Source organism: Diabrotica undecimpunctata, chromosome 2 (assembly GCF_040954645.1).
Source record: "Diabrotica undecimpunctata isolate CICGRU chromosome 2, icDiaUnde3, whole genome shotgun sequence".
Taxonomy (NCBI): Eukaryota; Metazoa; Arthropoda; class Insecta; order Coleoptera; family Chrysomelidae; genus Diabrotica; species Diabrotica undecimpunctata.
Window position 1 is genome coordinate 3,633,151 of NC_092804.1, and position 24,710 is coordinate 3,657,860.

The window sequence follows — 24,710 nt, forward strand, 5'->3', positions numbered from 1 at the left end:
GCCTACTTTTAAATGAAATATAAATTTTATAATAATGACAAAACAAATAATAATAATCATGAACATTGCCATGACCTAAGTTAACGGGGGCAGAAAATTATTTATGTTATGTTACGTTTAAAAATAATATTGTTGATGTCTTGATGATGTTCATTGTCAACATCTCTAGGAAATAGCAACATCGATGCCGCGTCTATATCTGACCGGTGAGTGACCAATGACAATGACAATTGACATGTCAGTTTCGTTAGATGATGCTCGTTTTCTAGTTTCCACAACATAAATTAATTTAAAAATAAATGTATTTACTTAACATAAATATGCAGCCCGTGTATACAAATTGAATTATCAATGTTTTATAAAAATGGACGTACCGCAGGCACCGCAAGGTCCGTATGAGTATTATTTCCGCTAAATCGAACAGTACAAACAATTTTAAGGTTATATTTTTCAGATACGGAACTTCGGAATATTATAGATAAATTAGCCCAATTTGTAGCTCGAAATGGCCTCGAGTTTGAGTTAATGACCAAAAATAAACAGAAAGGAAATCCCAAGTTCCAGTTTTTATATGGTGGTGAATATTTCAACTACTATCAGTATAAGGTTTCAGCCGAACAAGAATGTAAGTTTTCTCCAAATTTTTAATCGCTATTATCAGCAAGTAGTGTAAATATATTGTGTTTTTTAGTATTTAAACAGCAGCAACAACAGGGAACTGTTTTGCCTGATCAGGAAAACAGTTGGAACCCCCCTAACCAAATGCAGCACTCTGCCGAAATTGAACAGATTAATAAACAGCAAGACACTTTAAGGGAACAAATCAAACAAAGTGAACATAATTTGACGGCTCAACATACAGTGTTGCTTCAGCAACAACAAACACAAATAGAACAAACAGTTAAAAGATGTGAAATTGCTGATTTACAAAGGGAGGCCATCAAATGTGAAGTGGTTTTGAATGACATTTATGGCATTCTGCAACCTATAATAGATAGTTGTACAAAAGATAGTATCAGTAATGGGAAATCTTGGTTTTTGCAACATGCCACTACCAAGGAAAAGGCAGACTGTATTGTGGAGTGTTTGTTATATAAGTAAGTAGCAAATTTAAGGTTTATTACACAGTAGACTGAAATATTTAATATATTTAGAGGTAATAGCCCGTAGTTAGTGGTTTTGCACATAGTGTAAATCAATTGTACCATATATTCAGCAGTCTAAGAGTCTCTAAAGATCTTCAGTTTAAAGGTATACTCTTGTTTAATAGTAAAAATATATGAATGTAGGTACCTTTGGTTCTTTTTTAGGTACTTACACGAAAACAAACCTTCGCTGAGACTCTAAATTGCTCTCCTCCCTGCTTTTCCTTGACCGCCAGTTCTCTCCTCTTCGTTGTGTCATAATCATACATTGTTGTATGATCTCAAATTGTGGCCAATCGAATCCCTTTTCTGCGATGCCTTGTTATATGAAATTGAAACTTAAAGCCCTGGGTATTCAATTTTTTGTGGGAATTTATTTAAATTAAAACGCAATTAGGCCAGATCAAATTCGACAACTACGCCGTTAATATTTGTTTTCAGATGATTCAGCAAAAATATTGAGAAATAAACAGTTTCAGGTCGTTGTCATGCATCAGTCAGGGACGTATCAAATAAATTTTTATATATATAATACTCGATATTTAAAGGAAAAAATATATGCTACAATTGCGCCTTCTTAAAAGAGAAAACTCAAATAATTTTATTCGGTTTCTGATAAAGAAAACAAGAAATCAACGAACGATCTCTTGAATGAGTCGAAACTTCTTAATAATATATTTTAGATGATGGCTAGTTTGGGATTAAAAAAAAACATTAGTTAGAAGGGATTGTGCTAGCGTGCCATCAATTAACAGACTCTTTAAAGTCGAGTCAACTGAAATTTTTTGGCTCTAATTGAAGTGTAGGTGACATTAGTTTCTATGCCTTAGGGGAAGTCAACCTTATGCCCTGCAGCGAACCTTGCTGACATTCACAACAGTAAGACAAGTGATTAGTCAGAACAGGCATAGCCATTCCTAAACCAAACACCGTACAAAAAAAATCAAGAGGCTCTACTCGCACCAGATAGGCATCTGCTAACTCCACTATATGCCTAGCGAGACATGGAATTCAACAACGGTTCTGCAATAAAAGATAGGATATAGACACTAAATCTATATACCTGCATAAGATAAAATGTGATTCTAACATTTGCTCTAATACTTGCTTGAGGATGACATATTAATTCAAATTCTCATCTGACACAAAAGTCAGATTTATTTTTTTTTTTTTCATCCTATATATGATTTTTCTTATTTCTTCTATGGTGGGAGTCTCCATCATTTCCATCTGGTTCTTCATTAAGCAGCTCTCTGAAATACTCTTGCCATATATCTAGCTTCCTCTGCTTATCTCCTATTAGATGCCCTTCTTTACTCTTGTAGTAATTCTGTTTTCTTGTGCCTTGGTCACTGCTCCTTTTCACCTCCTGGTAAAAGTTTGTCACATTTTTATCTTGGAACTATTTATCTATATGCTCCCTTTTCTTCCTCCTACACACTTTTTTCGCGTGTGTTCTCTCTGCTTCATATTCATTTCTATTTTTGTCACTTGGTTCGTCCATATATTTTAGTGTTGCCCCGTTTTGTTGGTTAAGGTTTTTCTTGCAATCAGCATCAAACCATTCTTTATCTCTTCTCTTTTTTACTTGACACACAAACTTACTGTCTCAAAATCAATAAATCATTCAAAATACATACTTTCATATTTGAAGTATATAAGTTTTTGCAAATTCGCCATCACACATATAAATAAATTTTAAAATGAAATTAATTTGTTAAAGCCTATTGGAAATTTATAAATCTAAATTTTTTCACTTGTTTCAGGGTTTTACGAACGACAGTCTTCAGTCAAAAATTACATGTGATATATTTAGTAAACGATTTACTTCATCATAGGTAAGTTTCTATAATTGTATGCTTTTCGTGCAGTTTTATTTCAAACAGTGATTCATTTTGATGATTGTAGTGCAAGAAAAAATGCCAGTGATCTTAAAGAAGCCTTAGAAAGAGTAGTCGTTCCTATGTTTTGCAATGCCAGCGTAACAGCTACGGCAGAACAAAAACAAAAACTAGATAAACTGTTAAAACTGTGGGAATCGAAGACGAACTACTTGAAAGTTGATACGTTAGAAAGAATGAGAAATCCGGTACAGAGTTATACTCAGTATCAAGCCGATCAAGTAGCCAAATATCACTTGGAAGTTTCTATCTTGACACAACAGACAAAAGTCACATACGATGGGTACCAGGCCCAGCACCAGGCTTTTGTCTGCCATGCCATGCAGCAGATTATGGATCTGCAACAACAGAAGCAAACATTAGAGCAACAAGCAATAACTCAACCTACACCACCACAAGGTAAACTTTAAATTTTTAAGTTTCTTTTTGTAGTTTATATATTATAAAACATAACATCTTTGTTTTGTTTGCCTTTATATTTCTATAAAATCAGTGATTTTCGTCAATAGAATACAATTAATGATCTAATAAATTTAATTTTTATTTTATTATATCATAGTTACGTTTATCAGTGAAAAAATAAACTCTTGTCCGATTTGGAAGCAGAAACGTCAATGTAGAGTTTATTTTCGATAATAGGGAGTTTTTTTTTTCAGCTTCTTCTAGCACGCTTCCTTTGGAAACAATCCAGCAGAGCCTTCAGCAAACTATACAGAGCCTAAGTCACAGTACACCACAGCAAGCATTCCCCATTCCGACGATAAATTCCCACCAGAACGACAACTACATAGACATGAACATTTCGATCCCACCCCCTGCCCAGATGAACCAACACGGAATGAATCAAAGCTACTCTTCCAATAACACTTCCATTCCCGTCTTCCCTGCCACGCCTGACTTGAACCAAAACGGCGTAGACAGTATGTCGTTTTCGCAACCACCTCCAGGTTATTTTCCGACGCCGGGGATTTTTCCGGATTTTTCGAAGCCCCCTCCAGGGTTTGTGTCGCCTCCAGAACCGTACGTGGATGACTTAATGCCCTCAGCGCCCTACTACGAGTTACCGGTTGGACTTACAGTTCCTCTCGTCAAGGTACGTTTTTTTAGTTGGCTTTGAAGTTTTAGTGAGACTGATGATAAGAAACAGTGACGAGCAGTTTGGTTGATATATGTCATACTTTTTATTAAAAAAGAGACTACGAAATTTCGTGTTTTTACATTACTTTTACACATTTGACTTTGTCGAAAAGAATATTTGAAGCGGGTACCCATCAGTGATTGTATTAAAAGCTGTTGAAAAAATATGATATCGTTCTAGGTATCGGGATGTTTTCTTCTTTTGGATTATCTTGATTTTTTTTTCTAGTTAATCTTCATTCAGCATTCTCGACAAGCATTCATTACTTAGGTCTAAGACAACATGTCAGTATATCTGACAATATACAACCCTATCTTACTCTTTTATTATATATTAATTCTCTATAGACCATCAACCTAAAGAATAGAAGGAAGAACAGCAAAGTGCAGCGTGTATCAGTTAGACAGTTATAGAAAACAAATTTTTATAGTCGGAAAATCCAAACTAGGACGTTTTCGTTTGAGATTCTGTGAAAGTCGTCAATTACAATGTTCGTACAAAATGAACAGTCCTTTTTCGTTTAGTTGAACGACAAAACGCGGAAAATTAAAGGAAAATTTTGACAGACAAAAATTATTCATGACAAATAAATGAAAGTCATGAATTTTTTGATAAATAAAGCAGAGATGTTAAAAAACATTAAAATGTGATAGTATACTTGAGGGGGACGTTTTTTCACTCTGAAACTGCAAATTTGTAAATATACATCACATTTAATGATGAACAGCATCTTAATTTTCACCTTTTTTTGACATAAAAGGAGGCCAAAAAAATGGGAGACAAAAAATATTATTTCGCTGAGAAATATTAGGTTGTTTTGCTTGACAATTGTCTTTGCAATGTCTTTAAATTGACATTGACGGACAAAAAAGTTTTGTCTCTCAAAATTTTACTCGACTTTTCCACTTATCATACGTAAAAATATTCTGATCGTACTATATATGAACGTGAATATTGAAATTTAGTATTATTCTGAGATCTTTATGATCTAAATTAATATTCCGTACATAATCTAACATTTTAGGATGATACGCTTTTCGAAATCGACGAAGCAAAGGCAAATAACCTTTCCATCGGAAAATCGTGACACCTCTACAATAGTTTTTGGAGAAAAAACAAAGTCTCCCTCGCCTGTTTCCCCATCTGACTCTAAACTGGTCATACCTTACTTCCTCTTACTTTTTGTATGATGTTTTTTTCACTTTTGTGAAGTATACTTAATAAAATTTCGAGTGCCTGGTAAAAAGCCAAATCATCTAGACCTATAAGTCCTGAGTTCTCCGAAGCTGTTACAGGTCCTTCCCTGCCACATTATTAACTGAGATCTACATAACTGTTTTGATTGGGAGTGAGAATAGATTATAGCCATTGTTTAGTATCGTAAATTGATTTATAGGCCAATTAAGTTAGTTTTTTACTCGACTCAACTGAATAGACGGTTTGACAGTTGAAATGTGTAGTATGAGATAATATAATATTTTTAAAAAGACCCGTTAAATATTCTTTTCGACTATGAATGCACTAACATCTCTTGTTCTGTGTTCTGAATTGCGTAATGGTATTTTGACACACTTATTCTAGTTGGAAGAAACGACATATAAACCGTTAGATCCTAAAGATATTAGGTTGCCACCGCCAGCGCCACCTAGCGAACGACTTCTAGCTGCAGTCGAAGCATTCTTCTCATTACCAAACCATGATAGGCCTAGAGACAGGTAAAGAAAGGTTTTTCAGAGCTCTCAATATTATGTTGTGAGTTTTTGGCTGTTTTACGTTATTTATATAAATTTGAAAGAATATTTTATTTGATATCCAAAGTTTGTAATGATGCGTTGTTTTCCGGGTTTATGGGCCATGGTGTAGGCGATTTTTCCTGGCGTTTCGTCTGTAACTGCAAAGATAAGTCTTTATGTTTTGTCTACATTTAATGTCGTTATTTGTAAACTTTGTCTGTATATTGTCTGTAATTTGTCTGCTTTGTCGACTACTAAAAAGCATTTGCAAGACTTTTAAATATGCCAGATCTGCTTTTGTCGAAGCTACAACTACTAAAGCCACTGAGATGCTTATGTTATCGCTTATGTTCAGCAATGGAGAATTCTCTTGGAATGAACACTTGGAAGACATTTTCAAGATCATCATCTCATTCAAAATTGGCAAGCCAGGTTAAAAAAGATTTGCAGCAATCGGAAATTCCACCTGGTGACCTCCAAGATTGTCAAGGTCTGAGACATAAGGTGAAATCTACTAAGAACCTTATCTCCCTCAGTATCCCATGTTGAATTTTTTTAATATATCTTAAAATTGAAGCCTCAAAGAATCGATTGCGATCTGATAAATACCTCTAGAGTCATTGTTTGGGCAAGTACGGTTGTATAAATAATCTCTCTATGCAATAGATAGATATATACATTTATTGACAATTTTTACATAGTAAACACTACATGTCATGTCACAATATAAATAAGTCACTTACGTATAGATAGGAAATTACTAAGAAATAATACAAGAACACATAATATAACATATACAGTGAAAAATAGAAATATAAAAGTATAATAAAAAGAATGCAGTTAGGTGTAAAATTGTTTTCATAAAAACGACCACACTAGGAGCTCAAACAAACAAATTCCTGTATACTATAGAATTATACAGATTATAATCTATTGTATTAAGTTGTAAAGAAATAATGTCATACTTTTTAAACAAGGGTTTGCAGCTGGCGCGATATTCTGTTGAGTCAATAATGCGGATTGCTATTTTTTGAAAAGTGAAAATTTTATATGCATGGGACGAGTTTCCCCAAAGAATTATGCCATATGTCAGGATACTATGAACCATTCCAAAATAAACTGACCTAAGAATTTCTCGACTCATAGAAGGAGCGAATCTGCGCATGACAAAAATCTGTGAGGCGAGCTTCGTACACAATCCTTTAAGTTACTTTACTGGTTCAGATGGTTTAATCCATCTATCGGAACTAAATACTATTGGCTGGGATTTCTGCTCGTTTAACTTAAGTTTGTTACAGGTAAACCAGGATTTAGATTTTTCTAATATTTCCTGACTGTAATCAGTTTTATCTCTACATAACTGACGAAGGTTGTGTCATCTTGTGTGTCGAAACACAGTTGATGTTTTCTAGTGCACTTGGTAAATCATTTATATATATATATATATATATATATATATATATATATATATATATATATATATATATATATATATATCAAGAATAGCAGAGGTCCCAAAACTGATCCTTGTGGTACCCCGGTTGAAACTGATAGAGGATTAGATTCTTGATTGTTAAATGCAACAATTTGTGTTCTTCCTGTAAGATATGATTTTAAAAGGTCGTGCATGGTACCCCTTACTCCATACTACTCCAATTTTATCAATAGTGTTTGAATATCAACGCAATCAAAAGCGTTTGTAAGGTCATACATATCAAGACCGTGAACAATATGTTCTATTACTTCTAATAAAGCTTTAGTTGTTGAGTATTTTTTCTAAAACCAAATTGAGAGCTAGGTATAATTGATTTGTCATCCCAATAATTTGTTATATGATGTTTAATTAAGATTTCAAATCTTTTACTTATTGTTGGTACTATGGTAGTAGGTTTGTAATTGTCTGGAGCATTTTTATTTATTTTTTTATGAAGTGGAATTACTTTTGATATTTTTAATACATCAGGCCAGTAACCCTCGTTAATTTGTTAATTATTATTGTGAGTGGTCCAATAATTATAGCTAGAGATGCCTTAATAATTTTACTGTTAAAACCATAGTAGTCAACACATGAGGAATTTTTTAATTTGTGTATGCATTCTTTCACATCTGATACTACTATTGGGGCCATAAAGAACGAACTCGACCTTCTAGGTAGCCTGCTAAGATAGTAGTTTATGTCATGCTCAGAGTTTCCTATTGATTTAGATATAATATCTGCTATATTCGTAAAGATTTGCTAAGCCCTTTTGGTGTTAAGTTCAGATTGGACGTAGTAATATCCTTATAGGTTTCTTTTTTACCAATACTCCATATTGTCTTACTTTTGTTAGTGGATTTGCTTATTATGTTAGCATAAGCAGTACGTTTTTCAGCTTTTATTGCTTGCTTGTATTTCTTTCGCATTTGACAATATTTAATCCAATTGTCAGTAGTATGTGTTTTTCTATAAGTTGCTTTACAATCGTAAACTTGTTTTCTTAAATTTCGAAGTTTGCGAACCCATGAATAGCACATTTTCTGTTATTCGCGTTCTTTAAATCAAAACAAATGCTGCATTCTTCACACATATATCTCATAAACAACTCTGTCATGTTTGTTGAATTACGGTAGATATCTTCAAAGACAGTCCAATCTTTGGATTTAATTTTTTCCACAAAGTTTTCAAAATTTTTTTCATTAATTAATCTTTTTTAGTCTTTTCTATAATTATAGATACATTTTTTACTTATATGTACTTACTTTTAAACTTATAATAGCAAATATACCTAAATGATCAGATATTGCAGGATCGTAGACACCTGTATTTAATTTGAGTTCATTAATATTAGTAAATATATTATCAAGGCAAGAACTTGAAGTGAGTGAAACTGGAAGATGGTTACGACCATTGCTATATCGCCTATAAACTCGGAAAACCATGTAGCTTTACAAAATGTCGACTGTGAAAAATTTTCCTTGATTTTACAAAATTTTGTTTGTAAATAGTAATCACTATAGTTACAGCATCTTCAGAATCATTAGAACAAATTAAAAATGATATAAGACTTTTGTTTAAACCAATACAGGACAAAAATATAAAAAACTTTCGTAATGTAGTACTTTATGTATTGTAGATATTTTTGTTTTTCTCCTTTTCTTCCTTTTGTCGCAGGAAATCTTTGTGTTTATTCTGGTGTTTGATTTCCATGATCAAATACACAATTTTGCTTCGCGATTTTTTGATGTCATGCTTCAATTTGACAAAAACTTTCTGAATAATTCATATATGTGTGCTGACTCTAAAAATACTGATGCTCCTCCTCCAAACCTCTCGATTTCATCGCTCATCTAATTCCCTCATTCCATGAGCGTCGAGGTTTACCTCTTTTTCTTCTTCCAGGGGGCTTCCCTCTGTGAAGTTTTTGGGGCCAACGTTCGTCAGGCATTCTCAATAGGTGTCCAAACCATTTAAAACCTCTTCTTTCTATTCTGTCAATGACCGTTTCTGTAGCATTCATGTTATTTCTTATAGATTCGTTGGTCTTCCTTTCCTGCCGTGATGTTCGAGCACTTCTTCTCAAATAATCCATTTCAACTGCCAACAATCTTCTCTCCAGGCCTGCATTAATTGTCCATACTTCAGAGCCATCACAAAGAACTGATTCAATCATGGTTTGCCCTATTCTTTTTTTGTTTTTTTTGGAAATGTTGCGATCCCACCATAAGGAGTTCAGACATCCTACAATTTTACGTCCCTGATTAATTCGGTGTTTAATTTCAGTTTCTCCCAAGCCGTTCTTATCAATGAGTGCACCTAAATATTTAAATTGTTCCACTTGTTTGATTTCCACGTCCTCGTCTATCAACACTTCAAACCTTGCATCTGAATTGATAACTAAATATTCTGTTTTCTTCATGCTGACTTGTAACCCACATTTTACATATTCTCTGTATAGACGCTTTATCATAAATTCTAGATCATAAGAATCTTGAGCTAGGACGACTTGGTCATCCGCACAGTTCAGAGAGAACAGTACGTTATTTCCTATGGGGATTCCCATTCCCTGGCAATGGATTTTTCAATTTTGGAGGACTGCCTTACTATATAAATTAAACAATAAGGGTGACATACTGCATCCTTGTCGTAGTCCTTTAGTTACTTTTATTGGCTCTGATAGTCTATTTCCGATTTTTAGGTAAGTAGTGTTATCCCTGTATACTTCTGTGATTATTCCTAAAAGGTATGGACTAATGCCGAGTTGTTGTAAAGCTTGCCACAATTTAAGTCTTGGAACTGTATCATACTTCATACATCATTTAAGTCTTGGTCCTTCGGTACCAACCGCTATTTTTTTTTTCTATTAATTGTTGGAGTATAAACAAGTTCAATTTTTTTAAATTTCATTATACAAATCATGTTAGGTTGGCATTTCTGGTGAATGGACCGTTTTTTGTTTTCGTCTCGTAATAATCCAGAGATGTTACCAAATAAAGAGCCTTTTTTGTGACACTTTTCGATACAGGTATCTAAAAACTGCTTTTGGTGATGTAATAAAAAAAATATGCAGAAGTTTGAAGTAAAGAACTATAAATTATATGGACACAATTTTACTCAAAAACCATAAAAAATCTTTTAAAATGAGAGTTTGTAAAGTTATTGTTGTAAATTTATTACTGAATTATTGCAAAAAGAGCTGCACAAGTAGATTTTTTAAAAATTATTAACAACTTTTCTAAAAATGCACAAAAAACTTTAATTCCACGTGATAATAGGGACTATTTCACTAGACTATTTTTAACTGATAAAACGTCATAATGCCACGTTTCCTACTGACAAAACTCCTTCCTGCCTGTGATTTCTCAACGACAAAATTATGACAGATCCATCACGAAGGTGTCTGGTAATTCTTTTGTTGTCAGTTTGACAAACGCCATTGAGGCGTAATCAATTTTGGACAGATATAATGAATCCAGACGAAAAATCAAGATTTGGACGCCATTCAGGTGAAGAAATGAAAAAATTGGTTTCGGAAAATGTTCCATTGAACACTCAGAGCTCCAGAAGCTCTATTTGGACCCAATTTTCTGAGTTCCTACGGGTGAGAAATTTTACGCTTGAAAGATGTACTACCATAACGGAACTATCAAAAATTCTCGAGGAGTATGCCTTTAACATGAAAAAAGACATTGCCGAAGACTATAAAGAGTCGTCTGTAAAGTCAATGTGAAGTACTACAGCAAAAATCGTACAAGAAAAATATTTTACGGAGTTCGGCATAAAAATCGACCCTTCCACAGATATATCTTTCAAATATGAAAGATTGGCCAGAGACACCAAGCAGAGTCAGCTTCAAAGTGTTCAAGAAAAAAGAAAACTCAGTTCAAAAGCATTATCCACCTAAGAACTATTAAATATCATCCAAAGTTACGACGGGGAAACCCCCGATGGAGCACAAAAAACTATGGTACTATGGTACTAACACTGAGATCACGAGATATTGCACATTTGCGTCTGTACACGATTTAAAACAGAATCTGCGGTATTTTTCGCTAACTATAAGTGGGAGAGGGAGAATTAGAGTATAGAAAACACCCTGTCACCAACGACAGTCAACAGGGAAGAGGAGTGTCTGACTCAGCGCTAGACAACAGGCAAGAGAGCGTCTTCTTGTTTGCTATTTCAAAACCGTCTGTATTTCTAAAGGAGTGGGGTTAAAATGTGAGTAGAGGGGGTTGAAGAATGGGAAATAATTGGAAAATTGTGGTAGAATGGTAGTTAGTAATTCAGCGAAAAAATGACATGATTTTTCGCATATAAAAAAATTGAACAGCCGTAAACTCCAAGATTCACTGTTTTCAAAAGAAATTTGATGTAATGGGAGAATTTATGGCCAAATTGAATACAGCAGCATTTTTTCCAAAACAAATCAAGGCGGTTCGAAAAGTTTAGCAAGCAGCAAATGGCTGGTAAGAAATTCATGAAACGAAAATTGATGCCCAGTTTATTTTTGAAATTAATGGAAAAAAAGGGGACCAAAGATTTTATCAGACAGACTCTTTCTTACTGCTCACCCCAACTGGAAGGATGGATTTTTGTTCAAAAACTGTCCACTTGGAATCAACACCGTATCTAAGTGGACAAAAATGTCAGCTAAAAAAAAATAGAATAGACACAAAAAAATAACAAACCATTCTCATCGATTTTCGGCTGTGTTAGCCTTGTTCAAGCAACGTGTTTCTGAACAGGAGTTAATTAAATTAACGGGTGACTTAAATGCAAGCTCTCTAAAACTATATCTGCAGCTGAATCCCAGTCACCACCAGAAGTTGATCGAAAATCTCAGAACAATAAATGAAGCTGGACCTTCGAGTTCACAAATGCTACAGACCAATAATACACAAAATCATGCTTTGGTAGAAAATAATGGGCAAACTACTATAGATTATAATAATTCTACATTTAATATTGTTAACAAATAAATAAAGATTATGTTTCGTTGATATAATGCATTAATTGTCTCGTGAATATCCAGATGCCGTTGCATCACATATAGTAAAAACATCCAGGGCACCAAAGGATAAAGCACACACCATTTTCGTAAAGAGAGAACTTAAAACTTTAAAACACGTAGCCACAGAAACGGAGCATTCCCTCCCCTTCACCAGCGAAGACATATCAAAGGCTCTTAAAGACGTTAAGCCAGCAAGGGGACCAGGATTTGATAATATTCACCCTGAATTCCTAATAAATTGTGGCAAGTATACAAAAGTTTGGCTGGCTCGATTTTTCACAGACATCATGGTAACTGGAAATATTCCACAAGAACTAAAGCGCTCTAAGATAATAGCCATACTAAAGCCAGGCAAACCCGCCGACAACCTAAAAAACTACAGACCAATTGCGCTTCTCTCTGCCATCTACAAACTATTAGAGAGGCTTATATATAATAGAATCAGTACAGAACTGTTCCAGGCGATCCCAGTCGAACAAGCGGGTTTTCGACCAGAACGAAGCTGTGCAGACCAAGTAATGTCACTCACCACCTACATCGAAGCGAGTTTCCAAAGAAGACTTAAAACTTCAGCGGCATTTATTGATCTCTCGGCAGCTTACGATACAGTATGGAGAGAGGGCCTTATATACAAAATTCTCCGTGCAATCCCCTGTAAACCAATAGCACGCCTAATAGATAGCATGCTCAACGACCGAATGTTTCAAGTAGTGATGGGCACAGATATCAGCCTACCAAAGAAACTTAAGAATGGCCTACCACAGGGGTCAGTGCTCTCTCCACTACTATTTAGCTTATACCTAGCAGATATGCTGGAAACACAGTCAAGAAAGTTCGGATACGCCGATGACTGGGCCCTCGCTACACGATGCAGAATACTAGAAACGTCTGAAGAAGTTCTGACGGCAGACTTATATACATTGGGCAAATATTTTCGCAAGTGGCGACTTCAACCAAATGCATCCAAAACAGAAGTTAGTTGCTTTCACCTGAACAATAAACTTGCTGGAAAGGAACTCAACATACGGTTTGAAAATAACACACTTACCCACAACAAAACACCGAAGTACCTGGGCGTAACACTTGACAGAACGCTATCATTTAAAGAGCATTTTACAAAAACTGCCCAAAAGTTGAGTACAAGAAATAACATTATACAGAAGCTCTGCGATACCACCTGGGGAGCATCGATTTCCACTCTCCGCTCTACTGCCTTAGCCCTTGTTTTCTCGACCGCTGAATATTGTGCTCCAGTCTGGCTACACAGTCCACACGTAAAAAAGGTCGACAATCAGCTGCACAGCACTATGAGGATGATAGCTGGTACAATTAAATCAACTCCCACCCAATGGCTTCCAGTATTAAGTCACATCCCACCTCCACATTTACGACGAGTCGTAAATACAAAACAAAAACTTACACGTGAATACAAAAAGATCATGAACAATATAAACCTGCCGATCCACCAAGATACCGAGGATGCACGAAATACCCGTCTCCGTTCTAGAAAACCACCAATGAAAACGGCAAGAATGATACATGAGGAGTTCAACATCACGAATGCATGGTCCCAAGAATGGAACGAATGGCAAAATAACATGCCCTGCATTACCCACAAGCCACCAGGTTTTGATCTTCCACGCAAAACATGGTCCATTCTAAATAGGATCCGAACCAGACATGGCAGATGTGCATACATGCTACATAAATGAGGAAAGAATCCGTCTCCTCAATGTGACTGTGGGGAGAACCAAACCATCGACCACATTATTCAAGAGTGTCCCTCAGAATCCTACAATGGTAGCCCTGAAGACTTCCTGTTTGCAACTTCAGAGTCAATTGATTATATAAATACACTTCATGTTTGTTTGTTACTATTTAAAGTTTGTCAAATACCTATATTACTAGTGTTTGTGTATTTGTTCTAAATGTGTTGTAATTGCCATACGATAAATAAATGTCTCGTGAAATAGTCTTGTCGAATATCATTCGAGAGAAAATTATTTACCGGCAAAATTTTCTTCTGGTTTTATTCAAGTTTGTTGCCTTTGACAATTTTCGTTTATAAAAATTTAATTCGCGAAAATTGCCAGGCAACAAACTTTCATACCAGTCGCAAATATTGCCGGCAAAATTTTCTCTCTTATGATATATACGAAAAAATGTATTTAGAATAACGCAGTCCGTATTTGTCACCTTTTATTCTTTTGTATCGTAAAATATCAGTGTTGTAGTGGTAGTAAAACAGCAAAACTCGCAATACTCAACAACTAATTGCTTATTTCATACTGCAAATTTTTCCATTATTAGATAATATTTAGAAATCTTCGCGCAATGAGAGCTCTGTCTTTTTAGATCATGTATATTTTTGTTGTTTGACATTTTGTATCTTATGAACTTGTATCGTATGTGTAAACAGCGAAGGTTGGGAAAAACTAGGTTTGTATGAGTTCTACAAGGCAAAAAACATTGCCAAAAAAGACAAAGACGATCTTATAGCAGCGGGGCTTAGACAAAAATCGAGAACCCCTAGTCCGGTGATACTGCCGGACGAGAAAGAACCTCCTCCTCCGAAACGAAAGTACCGCAGCAAATCCCGAACTCCGCCGCCCACGCCTGTCCGCTCCACCAAGAAATCGAGAAGTAAGTCGAGGTCTAGATCGAGAAGTCGGTCGAGAAGTCCGAGGAGGAGGTACAGAGATAGAGATTCGAGAGGGGATAGAGACTCTAGAAACGATAGGGATTCCAGAAACGATAGAGATTCCAGGAACGATAGGGAATCCCGAACCGATAGGGATAGAGAGAGGGATCGAGATAGGGACTCGAGGAGAGATCGAAGACGGAGAAGTAGAACCAAGTCGAAGTCCAGATCCAGGTCGCCGCTTAACCGAAGGTCCATCTCGCCGCCTGCTAACAGTTTTGTGTGAGTATTAATTTTTTTAGATATAATTTCGTATTCAGTACGCGAGTTTTTTGGTTTTTATTTGCTTCTCAGTGTAATTTTTGAAAGCATTGTAGGCAACAATGTTTTTAAAAAATGCGTTGATATGATCAATTGTTTTTAGCTGATTGAGACTCCCTTAACCCTTCACTGTATGATTTTTTATTTTTCGTTACAAAAAAGTTTTCAGACTGGATTTTCGTTATTTTTAGGGGAAAAATAATAAAAAAAATGCTGAACAGCTATTTTTTTTATTTTGGAAAAATATAAGTGTTGTTTATGAACATTATGCAAATAAGGATATACTTAAAACAATATTTAGGAAAAATGAAAGTTCTTCGTTTTAGTGAAGCATTTTTCACACAGCACATGTGTATAGCCCTTGCACTGTGGAAATTTGCATCTTATTTGTGTTTCGGACCATACAGGCGAATGGTGAATTCCATTTATTCGAATATCCTTTACTGGCATAAACCGTGTTGGGCCTTTTCTCTTCTCTATTTGTAGCGCCTCCTCAATTTCACTTGCTGAAGGTCTTTCCCTTTTTGCAATTCAATGGTGAATCGCTCTCCTGCGCTGCATAATGCTTCTGCCAGTTGTGTTCTAAACTAAGCGTGTGTGACTTTAGGCTTTGCGCCAGTTCTAGGTTCAGCTGAATTCTTATAAAGAATCCCAACTGTTAGCAACGGTTAGATCTAGTAGATGGTAAAATATCCTAAAAAACCATTTTTTACTCCTTAGAATAATTTTATTCCATTCCATATTGCTGTCCAACAATCAACAATCTTATGACGGTTGAATTCTTGTACAAGATATGGACAACTTACTTTTTTTCTTCTCTTTTCTTTCTTGTCATATCTCTTTAGGAACGTCGCCAGCGAAAGTCGATAGAAACGTGACTAATTTGTTATCTTTCCACACTAAACTACTTATTTCCACTGTTCCTGTACTGTTCCTAAACTGTGAATACCTTGTTGGGAAAGATATACAAGGAGACGTATAGAAGAGTAATAATTGTTAAAATAAAGCCTGCGACTCATATTTCTAGGAATAATTCTAGCCAATCTCACCACATTTGCAGTTGCTGCGAGGCCAGGTTCAAAAGCAGGTCTCGTTTTTTGATCATTCTCTTGTCCTGTATATAATTCTATACCATAGAGCATATTAAGAGCTACTGCATAAGACAAAAAATTTAAAACCCCATTTATATGGCTTGTTTGCTAGGTACTGCTTCATGTAGTGCCTAGCTTTGGTAGAACAGATTTGCTCATTTACGGACAGATATTTTTCCAACGGAATTCCGTTTGAAAATGCTTCATTGGGCTGGTCAATTATTGGTCTAATTTTATAAACTCTATCGTAGTTTGGAATGTCACGGGATAAGGCATTCTCGTTATTATTAAAATGTAAAAATTGTCTGATTTTTTCGTACCTGTTGACTGACATAGCACTTTTTATTTTCTCAAAGCCCATTTTTTCTGACCAATATGCCCTTATATTGGGCAAATGAACAAGGGACATATATATTGTAATTCCAATAAACTGCTTTATGTCACTTCGTGTAATATTCAGTGGTTTGTTAGGATTCTGCTGTATGGCATATAAATTTGACTTCTCCACAATTTTGTCTAAAAGGCTATCTGTAAAGAATAAACTAAAATATTCATAGGGACTTTCTAATTGTAGGATATGATATGGAAGACTCTGATTTCCTCTAAATTATAGTTGCAGTTCGGATAAGATCAAATTTTTGTGATCAAAAATAACATCTAGTATTTTTGATCACAAATTGATTGTAAAATAAGTATACCTTTACCCTTGGAGTAAACCAGAGTTTCTGGAGGCTCCTCCTCTGCAGTGCTATTAACTATATTAGTGTCTACAGCATTCTCATCCATTTCGTTCACTGGTTCAGAATCCTCATTATCAGACTCATCACATGTACCAACTTGTTCGCCAGGTAAGAAATCTGGATCGACAATATCATCATCAAACCCATCTTCGCAATCTCAAAGCCTATCTGCAAGTTCCTTGTCATTCAGCTTTCCAACTCATTTTTCAACATATTTCTTAATTCCTGAGATTTCTCACATCAGAACTAATTTATTAAGAGAAAGGGAACTTTTAAGTACACACACTTTACATATTTGAAGCGATAAAAAATTAGTTCTAGATATGGGGTTAATGTGAAAATACAGTTTCGTCAAAAGTTTTAAAATTAAAGAAATTGAAAAGTCACAGTGTCAACTACGTTTTCACTTGTTACTACAACATTAGGTTCAATATTATTCACCAATATTTACAGAGTTTACAGGGTATATATAGGAAATGTCGATCATGTATTGACATTTGTTGCAGGAGGCATAGGCATATCTCATATTTCTTATATTTCTGGGTCCTCATCTATTCATCAGTGGTTTTTCTTTTAGTAGAAAATAGAATATTATCGTTAGATAGAATATTAGCCTAGTTATAATTTTTATGTAATCTTTGCGTACAATCTTAAGTTTTTACGTCAAGGAGCAAAAAATGCAAATGAGATCTATTCTTTGGAAAATCCAAATTTATAGTATATATTACAGAACTTGTAAACAGGAATATAGGGGATAAACTAATCGATGAATCTCCGTCAGACTTTACGAATACAGACCAAGTTCAGACCAGAGAAGATACCATCATATGATAAAGGCACCTTGGCAAAAGAACTGAGTTTCTATACAAAGTTCAAACACAATGTATGAAAAAGACTAATGATATTTGGTAGAAACGTTTATGAACATTTCGGGCTAAAAAGAAAATTTTGAATACCCAGAATATAGGAAACCGACATTTTTTATACAAGTTTAGTTTATCTGTCAAAAAACAGTTAAACAATTGATGGATTCGACCGTTACTTGATGGAAATTCATTTTATGTAACAATAAAACACTGAAAACTTTGTTTTCAGTGTTTTATTGTTACAAACAGTTACACGTTTCAAAACAAAGTCGCAGAAACTTTAGAAAGTAAACCTTAGATATTAAGTTCCAAAAACCATAAAATACCAATGTTTTTCTCAATTTTCATCAGCATTTTTACGTTCTAGTAACCTTAATTTAATGCATAACGCTGTACAAGAACTGGATCCGTCCAACAAGGGCCACCAGATGCTGAAGAAGATGGGGTGGGGCGGTAGTGGTTTAGGTGCTAACGAACAAGGTATTGACACTCCGATTTCGGGCGGTGACGTTCGCGATAGACAAGATCAGTTTAAGGGGGTGGGGTGTAACTTGAACGATCCCTACGAGAACTTTAGGAAGAACAAGGGGGCCGCCTTCATCACGAGGATGAAAGCCAGGGCAGAGGAGAGAGCTGCGGAAAGTGAGTTGAAATTATATTCCTAGTATTTTTATTGTTTGCTTTACTATTTTTCTTTAAGTTTCTAGTTCGTGTACTTTATTTTTTCCATTTTCACATGTTACTGTTGGTCTGATGCTGGCCCTGTAAATTATTTCTTTGGCTTTTCTCGAAATATTCTTTTATTTCTTTCATCTTCTCATCATACCATATTTCCTATGATCGTTGACAATGACTTTTTCATCATCTTTACCATTTTTTGTTGGTTTTTACACAAAAGTATATAATTGATTATACCATTTGAAATGTATACTCTTGTACTCTTAAGTTTGTTTTATTCACCCCTTTAAATTTGCTTAGTAGATATACAGCACCGGTTCTGGACCAGACAGTGGTCAAGGTTAAGTCTGTCTGGTTAAGAAACGGCATTCCGAAGACCAAAGTGGGTGATGTTAAAACGTGACGTTTCGACTTGAAAACACGTTTTGATGTGACACTTGACGTTTTCACGTCATAACGTCACGTTTTCTCGTCAAAAATATCAGGTTTTGACGCCATCCACTTTGGTCTAGAGTCGACATGTCGTTTCTTGACCAGACAGACTTAAGTTTGACCACTTCCTGGTCCAGAACCGGTGCTGTATATCTACTCTGATTCATCTTCTTATTGCGTATTTTTATATAGTTTGCTTTTTACGGTATCGTGAGTCTATACTTTCCTGCCTCTTCTATTATTATAGTTTTTTTATGTCAATTTTGGTTGTTAACAAAACTTGTAAAAAAGTGACTGAATAGTGAGTGATCGTTTTCGGTTTTTATAGTCCTTGGTCTGTAATTTTTTCTAGACGTTTGGTCATCTCCAGACATCCATTTTATTAATCCAACACAATGGCTTTTTATGCACTAATTGTAGGGCTTCCTACTCGAATTTCTCTATGAAAAAGTTTGCAAATAATATACTGTGCTCAATAGTCTTCCTATCACTCTATCTGAAAAAGAGCGTGATTGAAATGTCAACCGTTAAATTGGGTGACGTGTAATAATTTTATAAGGAAATACCCAATATATAATATAATTAAATGTTAGTATAATTTACAGAGACACACGGAGGACCCAAGGGGTCTCAAAAATACTCCGAAAACGAGGACTGATGTCGAACCTTCAATTCCCAAGCCAGGTTCAAGAATATTAAGGTACTATTTTAGTTTCTCTTGCTACTAAAATTAAGTCCCATATGAAGATCGATTACAACAATTAGGTTTTTGCAATTAATTGGATACAAATATATTTGAAACGATTCCCCCAAAAATATCTTTTTCGTTTTATTTTTTAGGCTTCAGTGTGTAAAAATTTTAGTTGGTGTTTCTGATAAAATAGCGTCGTAAAGAACATCAATATATTGTTCAATTTTATAGTATTTCGAACATAAACTAGTTTCCTGTCTTTGGAACAAGAAAATCGTAAGTATGTAACAAAAAAAGGATTGTACGCCAATGAATTTCCAAAAATAGTCGATATTTTAGTACAAAGGAAAAGGATTTTATACATCGAGTAAATAAAAAAGTGAGATAGTCTATAATAACGTCCAAGACTATACGAGGGTGATGTAAAATGTATTTTCAACAATTTACGAGGGTAATGTAAAAAGTTAATTGGGCCAAATAATTAAAAAGATGGGTTGTTTATTATAAAATACCACTTTATTTCAATAATAACATTCAACGAATCAGATTTAACCTGTTATTAGCATTGATAATCCGTTTGCGTTAGCGGAGTATTTCTACTGCTAAATGCATTTATTTTGTACTATAACTGTTTGTCTCTATAAGTTTGTTTGTATTAATAAACAGTTTAGAAGTATATTGATGTTCATTCAAGTAAGCTGCAACAGTATGTCACCATAAAAGGCAGTAATTTCATTAGTAACAGTGCCATCTATGATCTAAACGTAAAACTTTTCACCCTATCCTCGTCTGATAAAATTTTTAACAGAAATTTTGAAAAATACCAAGTTTACGATAGCATTTACAAGTTGAAGATAAACAGGTCGCCGTTGTGCACTAATCTTGTTACAGTTTGACTATAGCACACATTCTTCTTCTTAAGAAGCCTCTCCCTCTCTTAGCCTCCCATTACTGAAGATTGGCTATAACTACAGCAAATTGACCTCTATCTTGAGCTGTTCTTAGTATCGAATGTGTGTCTATGCCTGTCCAGTCTGTTACATTTTTCAGCCAGGAGCATTTTTATCTTCCTGAACCTCTTCTTCGTTCCACTTTCCCTTCTATTATCAGTCGTAGGAAGTTGTATTTTTCTCCTCTGTAAATAGAGCAAATCAGCACCTCGTTGTTGATCACGTGCGCTGTCCAAGAGATCTTCAGCATCCTTCGAAAATACCACATCTCAAAGGCTTCTTCTACACGTCTCATACTTGTGATTCCGAGAGTCCATGTTTCCACTCCGCATAGCAATATGGAATAAATGAATCTTCTTCATGTGCCGAGCTCGATTATCGAGCTTTGGCTATCAAATTGGCTATAGTAATTTTGTTGACGGCAGCTCGGAAAAGAGATGCAGAGGATCTGTTAAACCAATCTCTCAGGTTTCTAAGCCATGACGTTCTTCTTCGAACTGGCCCTCTTCTTCCGTTTACCTTGCCTTGTATTATTAAATGGAGTATATTATATCTCTCTGGGTGGCGCATAACATGGCCAAAATATTCAAGTTTAGCAGCAACTTCTGGTTTCTTATTGTGTGGTTTTGATTATCTCCAGGTGCTTTCTATGTATATAATCTTCTTTTTGGTAGTATAAACCAGGTGTTTGAGATCATTAGATTTTCTTCTTGGCAAAATTGGACCAGTATTTCTCCTCTATCACTTCTTTGTTTCCGACTACGTCTTCGGTCCGCCCTTCACCTACTTTGTCATTAAAATCTCCCATTGTTTGGGAGCATTGTTTACAGCATTTTTCTTTTCGATTTTCATTAGCTGTTTGATCTCTTGGTAGAATTCTCGTATTTCTCTTTCTGGTTTTTCTCCTTTGGGAGCATATACTTGAATAAAGTTAATATTTTGAGGAGTGGCTCTATATAGCACACATTATATAGAACAATCTAGACTACTTGCTAGATAGATTAGTTACTTCATGTCGCTACAGCTGATGATGACCTTGAGTCCGGCCAACTATCTGCCTTAAATCAGATCGATCCTCAGTAATGTTCGCCATATTTTGAATGTCAGTTTTCTCGCATCTCCTTTGATCCAAGGCAGCTGAGCATTGATTAAGTGAAGACACGAGGATTTCTTCACAACTCGCATTTGTGGTACGGTGCCTTTTATCTCAAATGTTCCTTTCTCCTTGGCGCTTATATCTCTTGAGGAGCCATGATCTCCATTAGCATTTTGATCCTAAGCGGCATTCCTTAATCTTCCCACTCCTTATTGCGCCGTGCCCTTTCTAACATTGGGGATCCAATAGGCGATAGTTAAAAACGAAATGGCTGCTCTGAAGATTTCGGATGATGTTTTACCAAGTCATCGACGTAGATACCCTCTTGCCTTGAATTTTGCCTTGATGATTAACCGAAGTATTGCATATATATCCCCTCCCATTAGGCGTACGATGTTCATTAGCTTACGCTCTTTGATCGTTGCCATCAGCTTCCTGTTTTTCTGCATTCTGTTAAGAATGTTTCTGTTTCTCTAACGGAGTATTGAGGATCCAGCTCTGGCAGCCTTAAAGAAGGATTGGAAACACATCTGTCACTCCTAGTCCACGTAGCACCATTTTAGTCAATCTTATAATATTTCAAAGAACACCAAACTCTATAGACGATTTAAACTTTAAAACCCCCAAACAACTGGTGAGGAACGTTCTTCTTTACATCTAGCATCATTCCCATCAATTCTATAGGCTTCCATCCAACTAATGGATGTAACATCATCTATTTACTGCTTGGCGCCTTAGATTTATTGAAAGAAAAGAAACCTTATCGCCCCTAGTCGGCTGAATCATTCTTAACCCTATATAGCCATCATATTTACCAATCGTATATCCAAAATGTTGCATTACTGCGTAGAGGGCGTCTTGTTCTACACTATTGAAAGTTTCTTTTAAACTCACCAACAACTAGTGAATGTGAATAATTCATTATTTTTTTCTGAGAATATTGTCTATTCTACATGCTTCTACTCCAGCTGGTTGGCTTATGTATGAATGGAACTCGTAAATTGGGGAATATCCGCTGTATAGTACGTTCTGAAAATGTCAAAAGCAGCAATCCGTCCATATTTAACGTAAAGTGATGCTAATGTCCGAGTGTGTAGGCAAATAAAAGTACAATGGGGAACTTGTCGTCGTATGATGCAGGTGATTTTACTGGGCACATAATAACGCTCTTCTGCGATAGTAGACAACAAGATATTTTCAAATATTGTTTAAAAAGTGATCGGGAGACACTACAATAATGTTGCTTGCTGTTAAACTGATATAATTTTCTATTTCTCAAAAAATACTCGAAGTGAACCAATGAACAAGTTGCTGTAATAATAATAATTCGATTCATATCGTTGTTCCAATATCATGCCATTTTTTTGACCAATAAGTGTACAAATTAGTTCCTATAAGATGCCCAGAGGATTTATTTAAACTGTTATAGACTTAATTAATACTCATACCAATTCTTACATTCCGTATACATTAATCAATATTTTTGTTTTTGGTTTTAGGAAAAGATATTGATTTACCTGGCTTCTTTTTATTCAATTAAGTGTGAAAGTGTTTAAAACACTTTTGTCTCACTTAAAAATCCCATGTTTTCATTACTGTTTTATTATTTTTTGTATCATGTGTAAGTTCGTTTGATTTGTAAATACTGACTGTAAAAAGTTCGATAAAATAAATATTGTAGAAAAGTTACTGTAGTAGTTTTTTTTTACTTCGACTTTATACGTGGTTGGAATTACAAAAAATACTGTTTTTAGTATTCATAGATGTTAATAACTTATGATATCTGTTCCAGAAATGAACATATCATTTTAAAATATAAAATAAAAATATAGTTCATCTAGCACAAGAAAGCTCAATAAGTTTCATTGAAAATTTATCTCTCAAATTTTCAAACTTCTCAAAACTACAACGCAGTATCACACTTATTCTCAGGTATATTCACAATTTCAAGTTTCCAAATGAAAAATATGTTGGACCCTTCTCTGTTTCAGAATTAAAAAATGCAGAATGTACACTCAGAAAACAAATATTTCTTGCCTCACCACAGTGTAGAAAAAGACACTTCTCTCACAACTCGTTTGCGCGTAGTTTTTGACGCATCCATGAAAACCACTTCTGGTTTTAGCCTTAATGATATTATGTTAAAGGGTTATACCACACAACCAGAACTATTTGACACTTTAGTCAATTTTAGACTCTTTAAGTATGTGTTCACATCTGATATAAAAAAGATGTTTAGACAAATCAGAATTAACCCCAACCAAACTTTCTTATTAAATATTTTGTGGCGCAACTCTCCCTCGGAGCCGTTAAAATGTATACAATTGGAAACGGTTACCTATGGAACGAAACCAGCTACCTTCCTTAGCACACGATGTTTAATTGAACTCGCAAGCATGCATAACGAAGAATATCCTCTCGCTCATGATATGCTCATTAATTTTGGCTATATTAATGACATATTATATGGTACAAATAGTATTGAAACACTCACACTTGCGCATGAGCAAATCACTGCATTGCTACAAAAGGCAGGCATATCTCTTCACAAATGGTGTTCAAATTCACCACAATTTTTAGAAAATATTTCACAATTTTCAACTGACTCTACGTATGTCATATCTCCAGAAAATCATTCCAATAAAATATTAGGTCTTTGTTGGGACTCTAAATTAGATAGTTTCTCTATTTCAGTACCAGAAATCGAAATAAAAGATTCCTACACTAAGAGACAAGTGCTCTCGATAATCGCAAGTTTTTTCGACCCCAAGGGATTAATTAATCCAGTAATAGTAA

At 35.0% G+C, this 24,710-nt stretch overlaps 1 protein-coding gene across 2 annotated transcripts; it reads left to right on the forward strand.

Moving 5' to 3' along the window:
• Window positions 1–231: 231 nt before the first annotated feature.
• Window positions 232–23,597, forward strand: scaf6 (SR-related CTD associated factor 6). Of its 2 annotated transcripts, XM_072522119.1 has the most exons (11): window positions 232–389; window positions 455–625; window positions 692–1,097; window positions 2,912–2,983; window positions 3,054–3,445; window positions 3,703–4,139; window positions 5,766–5,899; window positions 14,828–15,331; window positions 18,435–18,709; window positions 19,783–19,877; window positions 23,414–23,597. In XM_072522119.1, exons 1-10 carry the CDS (start codon window positions 365–367, stop codon window positions 19,833–19,835), a joined length of 2,469 nt encoding a protein of 822 aa, XP_072378220.1. In that variant the 5' UTR covers window positions 232–364; the 3' UTR covers window positions 19,836–19,877; window positions 23,414–23,597. The 2 variants fall into 2 exon arrangements, with proteins under 2 accessions (XP_072378220.1, XP_072378221.1); XM_072522120.1 differs by lacking the exon at window positions 23,414–23,597 and having other exon boundaries at window positions 19,783–19,878.
• Window positions 23,598–24,710: the final 1,113 nt, after the last annotated feature.

Coding starts and splice junctions, on each gene's coding strand:
- scaf6 (XM_072522119.1), top strand. CDS start 365: ATGGACGTACCGCAGGCACCGCAAG. Junction 2,984..3,053: donor AACGATTTACTTCATCATAG/GTAAGTTTCTAT, acceptor TGATGATTGTAG/TGCAAGAAAAAATGCCAGTG. Junction 18,710..19,782: donor AGAGGAGAGAGCTGCGGAAA/GTGAGTTGAAAT, acceptor TATAATTTACAG/AGACACACGGAGGACCCAAG.